General features: G+C 42.7%; 1 protein-coding gene across 1 annotated transcript; it reads left to right on the top strand.

The window, feature by feature from the left end:
* The first annotated feature begins 6,318 nt into the window (after nucleotides 1-6,318).
* On the top strand, nucleotides 6,319-7,266 carry LOC115643099 (olfactory receptor 52K1-like). The gene has a single exon (XM_030546905.1). It carries the CDS (start codon nucleotides 6,319-6,321, stop codon nucleotides 7,264-7,266), a length of 948 nt encoding a protein of 315 aa, XP_030402765.1.
* The last annotated feature ends 200 nt before the right edge of the window (nucleotides 7,267-7,466 follow it).

Genomic DNA, 7,466 nt, shown 5'->3' with positions numbered 1-7,466 from the left:
AAGTGCAAGAACTGCAGAGGTTTACAGCTTCTCACAGCCTCACAGTGTGAGACCAGCAGAGAGTCCAGTGGCACCTTACAGACTAACAGACGTATTGGAACGTGAGCTTTCGTGGGTGAATACCCAGTTCATCGGATACACCCACGAAAGCTCATGCTCCAATATATCTGTTAGTCTATACGGTGCCACAGGACTCTCTGCTGCTTTTACTGGTCCAGACTAACATGGCTACTCCTCTGATACTTGGCAGTGTGAGAGGAGGCCCAGATTGGTTTGCCAGAGGGCTCGGCAGTCCCCAGTTCCACTTTGCAACCGAGGGAATTCCTTTCCCCCACTTCCCCAGTGAAGAGGCCCTGCAAGACTGGAAGTCCATTTCCCTCTTGTCATGTCATCACTTACTGACAGAGAGGCCATGGTTATGGAAGGGAAGTCAGGACACTTGAGTTCTGTCAGTCCGTGTTTGTGTGACCTTGGAGAAGTCATGTCTCCCCGTGCCTCAGTTTACTGATCTGTGAAATGGGGATTGTTCATAGTGACTCTCCTTTGCTAAGTTTTGAAGATCCATCAATGAAAGGTGCTGCATGGTATAATGATAGTTACTGAGGAGAAGTACTGATCTCTGATCCCTTAGCGACAGCCCCATGTGTTTGCTGTAAGTGCGTGTGTCTCCTCTTAGTCAACTTTCTCCAGGTCTTTCTGTCTACTATCTACCCATCTATCCTGAGAATTTACAGGACATCAGATCCTCTGAAGAGTTAGGCATTATCCCTACTTTCCTTACTCATATACTATAATTTTTAAATATATGCACATAAACGTACAGAGCAGCCAATTCCTCTCTGGCTCAGCACAGAGCCCAAGAGTTCTCAACTCCCTTTGGGAAGGTTCCTTAATTGCTGTTTACTTCTAAAGCTGGATAATTAGCACCGAAATGGAGACATGCTTCTCTACAGTCTGTTTACATTCAGATGCTCCCTTGTCCTCTAGAGTCTGATCGAACCCCCCTGGGATTACACAGAGCTATATTAGAAACTATGCACACAGTGTGTCAGCTCTTGGTGTCGGATGATGCTGGATTCAGAGAGGTGTCGATCACAGATACCTGAGGGGGATTCCCAGGGAGGACACTTCCATCTCATAATTCACAGGTACCCATCTCTTGCTGAGGAGCTCACCCCATCGCCAACCCTTCTGCAACATGAATGTGGTGAGATAGAGAATAAGTCTGTGTCCTTTCCGCTCTGCACAACCATGACACGTCCCAGGGCCTTACCATAAGTGATATTTGCTAAAGGATCACTGGCCAAAATGTCACTCTTTTCTGTGCACCCTTCCTCATCCTGCCTGATGGCCTCCAGCCCCAAAATGGTGCATTTCAGTGGCACAGTGAATCCTTCAGGAAGAAAGATATTAGTAGATATGCAAAACAAGGCCAAATTCTGAGACCACGGCCCGTACTTTGCTCAGGCCCCAGCGAGGCAAAACTCTCCTTAGAGCAAGACGTGAGTACAGATTTCAGGAGCCAACTGTGTGTTAATGCACAGACACTGTCACATGCTCCTCTTGCATTTCAGGGATCTGTGTATTAATGGGGCAGGGGGACAGGGGCTGTTACCTGACTTTTATCTGCTTGAAAACTTGGATGTGCTAGGGCTCCTCCCTAGAAAAATAATGGAAATTTTTCAACATGGATAACACATTTTTCTCCTAGCTTCATTCGAGAAGTCGGCTGAACTGTTATGCCTGAAACTTCAAAAAAACAAACCAAAAAATCCCATTTTTTGTCAGAGCGGACACCCAACATGTGATATTTCAGTCCAAACTCCAATAATGTGGCAAACTTATAAGCAACTGGAAATGAGATCTTCTAATGGAAGGTGTCAGAAGGACCACCTATAATGGCCAATCCATTTGTGAATCCCATTCTTCTATGCTGTTCGCTCCAATAATGTTGGTAGCAAGGAGTTCTAGAGGCCAAATAGGAATTATGTTTGCAATTACCTTTTCTCAATGTTATATGTTCAGACCTTCAGTTTAACTAAATATTCCCTTGTCCATGTTATGAGACACATTGAATATAAATGTCTGATCTACTTTCTTTTTCAATAGGTCCATAGGGTTTACGGTCAGAAGGGACCATTTGATCATCAAGTCTGACCTCCTGTAAATTACGGGGCCATTACATTTCATTCAGTTACCTCCATATTAAACCAAAAGACGCATGTGTGACTAAGGCCAGATCTGCACTAGGATTTCACATCATAGAATGATAAAGCCATAGAGTTACAAGGGAACACAAAGGACAACTGGTCTATCTCCCCAACAAGAATCAGGATTTGTTTTGTCCTAGTCATCTAAGACTGTTGGCCATTCACACATCTTTGGAAAACCTCCACAGAGGGAGCTTCCATGACTTCTCTAGGAGTCTGTTCCATTGGCCTCCTGTACTTAAAGTTAGGAAGATTTTCCTGAAATTTAATTTAAAACTACTATGCTGGAATTTTAACCCACTGCCTCTTGTCCTGTCCCTCTGTGGTAAGACAGAATAACTTTCCTCCACCTTTTTATGGCAGCCTTTCAAGTGTTTGAATGCCATTAAAATGTCCTCCATTAATTTTCTCTTTTCTGAGTAAACATACTGGTTTCTTTGGTTTGCTCATACAGTTTGCATTCCATCCCTTGCATAACATTTGTTATTTGCCTGTGGATCCTTTCCAGGTTCTCTACATCCTTTCTGTTAATTGGTATGTAACCTGGACACATTACTCCAATTGAGACCTAGTCACACCGAGTAGAGGAATACTATCTCGTACCATGCATTTCTCCTAATATAACCCAACATTGCATTTGACTTTTTAAAAACATTTTTCCTAATGTGCAACCTAAACCTCCCTTGCTGCAATTTAAGTCCACTGCTTCTTGTCTTCTCTCAGAGGTTAAGGTGAACACTTTTTCTCCCTCTTTGTAACAACTTTATAGATATTTGAAAACTGTTATTGCCCCCCTCAGTCTTCTCCTTTTTAGACTAAACATTCTTCCTTCTTAGGTCATGTTTTCAAGATCAATAATCATCCTTTTCTCCAATTTTTCCAGATCATTTTGAATGTTTATCTGATTCTCAAAGACTTCCAACCCCTCCCAACTTTTATTATCTGCAAACATAAGTGCACTCGCCACACCATGGTCTTAATCGTTAATGATGACAATGAAAAGAACCAGACCCAAAACTGATCCCTGCGGAACCCCACTTGTTATGCCCTTCCAGCATCACTGTGAGCCATTGATAACTACTCTCTGGGGGCAGTTATCCAGCCAATTATGCACCCACCTTATAGTAGCTCAACCTAGGTTGTATTTCTCTAGTTTCCTAATGAGAAGTTTATGCAAGATTGTATCGAAAATTGTACTAATGTCTAAATATACCTCATCTACTGCTTCCCCACATCCACTGGGCTTGTTACCCTGTCAAAGAAAGCTATGAGGTTGGTTTGACATGTTTTCTTCTTGACAAATCCATGCTGACTGTCACTTATCACTTCATTATCTTCTAGACATTTGCAAATTGATTCCTTAATAAATAGCTACATTTTCTTACTGGTTCAGAAGTTAAGCTGACTGGTCTGTAACTGCGTGGGTTTCCCTTGTTTCCCTCTTCATAGGCAAGCACTATATGTGCTCTTTTCCAATCTTCTGGAGTCTCTCCTGACTCCCACGACTTTTCAAAGATCATCATTAATGGCGCAGATCCCTCCTCAGTCAGTTCTGTCAAAGTATTCTAGGATGCATTTCATTCCACCCTTGTGACTTGAAGACATCTAACTTGTCCAAGTAACTTTTAACTTTTTTGTTCTCTATTTTAGCATCTGAACCTACCCCATTTTCACTGGCATTCTCTATGTTGGGTGTCCAAACACCACTAACTGTCTTGGTGAAAACCGAAACAAAGAAGTCATTAAACACCTCTGCCATTTCCACATTTCTTGTTATTGTTTTTCTCCCTTCATTTAGTATCGGACCTACCCTGTCTTTGGTCTTTCGCTTGCTCCTAAGGTGCTTGTAGAATGTTTTCTTGTTGCCCTTTTGTCTCTAGTTATTTTGATCTTTTGTGCTTTGGCTTTTCTAATTTTGCTCCTGCATACATGTGCTGTTTGCTAATATTTCTCCTTTCTAATGTGACCCTGTTTCCACTTTTGTAGGATCCTTTATTGATCTTTAGATCATTCAGGATCTCCTGGTTAAGTCATTGTGGTCTCTTGCCATGCATCCTATCTTTCCTATGCAGGGGGATAGTTTACCCTTGTGCCCTTAATAATGTCTTTCTGAAAAAATACCTGTCTTCTATTGTGTTTCCCCTTAGACTTGCTTCCAATGAGATCTAACCTACTAACTCCCTGAGTTTGCTCAAGTCTGCCTTCCTGAAATCCATTGTCTTAATTTTGCTGTTCTCCCTCCTACTGTTCCTTAGATTCATAAACTATCAGTAGACAGCATGAGATGAATTCTTCCATCGACCTAGCTACCACCTCTCTGGGATTACCTGTGCTGAGGGAAGAACCCTTCCATCTGTGTAAATAGTGTCTATATTGAAGCACTATGGCAGCACGGCTGTAGCATTTTAAGTGTAAACAACCCTTCAAGCAGATCTTCCAGAAAAAAAAAATCCAGTCTGGATCTGCCAATATCTGCACCCTCTCCAAATTTTCAACATCTTTTTTCAAATGTGGACCCCAGAACTGGATGCAGTTGATTTCACCCATCCCAGGTGCAAAGGTAAAATCCTTTCTCTGCTCCAACTCACCAACTCAATATTTACCACTACTAAATCAAATGTCTCTGGGAAATCAAGGTTTGTTGCAGCAGCATTATTCTCTTGATCCACCAAATGTGTACCCTTGAACAACCAATCTAGACTCTCATTAAAGGATGAAATCAGGTTTATTTGACAAGACCTGTTTTGCATGAACCCTGTTGGTGACTGGTATTACATTGCTAGACTTTTTAAACTAATCCCATACCCGCTTTTCCATTGTTTCATAACCTTGTCATTTTTTTTACAAAAAAATCCTATCATTTTATATTTTAATAATTTACATTTAACATAAATCTTTTCAAGGATTTCTCTTGTTCTTATTATATTCAACAGAGTCCTTTTTTGTGATCCATAGCCCTGAAAACATGACGTTTTCCCTGATGTCTTAACGTTCCTTATCAATTGTCCTAACTTCAATTTCTATTGCTGGCCAGCTATTTTCCCTTTTTCCTCTTTTTTACATCTTTCTTCCCTCTTTCTAATTGTTGCCTTCACTTTACTACTAAACTGAGATTTTACCCAAAGTTGTTCACTTTGTTGACTCTGGAATTGTGAGTTTTCTGATATCTAATAAAAGGTTATCAAAGAATTACGAATATTCATTCATATTTTTCTGTCTAAATTTTTCCTCCCAGTCAGCTTTGCTAACAATTTTTCCTCATCTTTAGGGAATTAGTCCTCTTGGAGCACTAAGTGTCTATCGACAGTACTGGTGGGAACTGTCCATTTGAATATAAATCAGTTTCCTTTTCTATTTTCCTCTCCTATATCATATGCTCTCCTCTTTGTCCCTTGTATGAACTAAAATGTCCCAGACTTTTCTATCCTTAATAGAGACTGGGTGACCAAAACTGAGCACATTCCCGAACATCTTATGCTCCATCCCATATCTTGGAGATCTGAACATTCTATTGTTTTGTCTACTGCTGCGAATGAGCACGTGTTTTTCTTGAGCTGCTATCAGTGGTGTCCAGGTCTTTTCTCAGAGGTATGTTCTAGATGGGATGTTTCTCTCAGCACATGTCTTTGCAAAATTTTCTGGTTTTTTTTTCCCCTCTCTGACTTTGAGCAATTGGTTGAATGGGGAACTCCCTTCAGTATGGACTCCCTATTCTGGCTCTCCTTGCATTAAGGAACAATGATAGATAACTAGTATCCACACTTGTGTTTCCTGCTGGTGCCTCTTAAGTTTCCCCCACCACAAAGTGTAGAAATTCTTAATTCAGGGAGCACAATACAAATATGGAATTGTATTTAGTAGGGTCATTGTTCATAGTTCTTCTCTCTGAATAATGCAAATATAATGAAGAGCGATCAATCTGCTTCTCCCATGAGAACAGTCTGTACTACTGCATGCAGTGTCTCATATTAACGTTGTCTCTCCATTCAAGCATTTCTACTGTTACCATCACCTGAGATCCTGGGAACACACAGAAAGTCAGGGGAGCATACGCTAAATACAGAAGACACCCTTATGCCTCAAAGTTGGACACTTTCTCCCCTACACCATGTCAGATTCTAACAGAACCGACTTCACCAACCCCTCCACCTTCATCCTGCTGGGCATTCCTGGCCTGGAGGCAGCCCATGTCTGGATCTCCATTCCCTTCTGTGCTATGTACACCATAGCCATCTTGGGGAACTTTACCATCCTGTTCATTGTGAAGAGGGAGCCGAGCCTCCATGGGCCCATGTTCTATTTCCTCTGCATGCTGGCCGTCACCGACCTGGTCATGTCCGCATTCACCCTACCCAAACTGCTGAGCATCTTCTGGTTCAATTCCAGGCAGATCAGTTTCAGTGCCTGCCTCACCCAAATGTACTTTGTTCACTCCTTCTCAGGGATGGGGTCTGGAGTCCTCGTGGCCATGGCTTTTGATCGCTACGTGGCCATCTGCCATCCCCTGAGACATTCCACCATCCTGACAAACTCTGTTGTGGCCACAATAGGCCTGGCCGTGGTGCTGCGCAGTGGCATACTAGCATTGCCCTATCCCTTATTGGTGAGGCAGTGGCCATATTGCAGGACCAACATCATCTCCCATTTCTATTGTGAGCACATAGCTGTGGTGAAGCTGGCCTGCGCTGACATCAGCATCAATAGTTACTATGGCCTGTCTGAGCTTCTCTCTGTGATCGGAATGGATGTGTTTTTTATCGCCATGTCCTATACTCAGATTCTCCGGGCCATCTTCCGCCTCCCCACAAAGAATGCCCGGCTCAAAACTTTTGGGACCTGCATCTCTCATCTTTGTGCCATCTCAGCTTTGTACCTCCCAGATTTATTATCCTCTCTCATGCTGAGGTTTGGCCACAATGTGCCACTGCATGTCCTCATTCTCATTACCTGTGTGTACCACCTCGTTCCCCCTGTGCTGCACCCCATCATTTATGGGGTGAGGAACAAACAGATCCAGGACAGACTGTTCCAGCTCTTTGCTTATAAAGAGACCTAAATGTTTTCTCCTGGTGCTCTGGCTCTCAGATTGAGCTCTGTGCAGAGCTGGCTGGTGTGTATTGCTGGGGCCTCTTCCCTGAATCGCTTCCTGGACAGACATTAAATGCTTTCCTGTCCTGACCGTGCTGTGTAATGTGATGAACTGGTGAGTCAGTCTGTGCACACCACACTGGGTGGCCACCTTTCTAATTTCTGGCA

Source organism: Gopherus evgoodei, unplaced genomic scaffold (genome assembly GCF_007399415.2).
Source record: "Gopherus evgoodei ecotype Sinaloan lineage unplaced genomic scaffold, rGopEvg1_v1.p scaffold_50_arrow_ctg1, whole genome shotgun sequence".
NCBI classification, from domain to species: domain Eukaryota; kingdom Metazoa; phylum Chordata; order Testudines; family Testudinidae; genus Gopherus; species Gopherus evgoodei.
The sequence above is the reverse complement of the archived record's forward strand: the minus strand, read 5'-3'. Positions and strand labels throughout refer to the sequence as shown.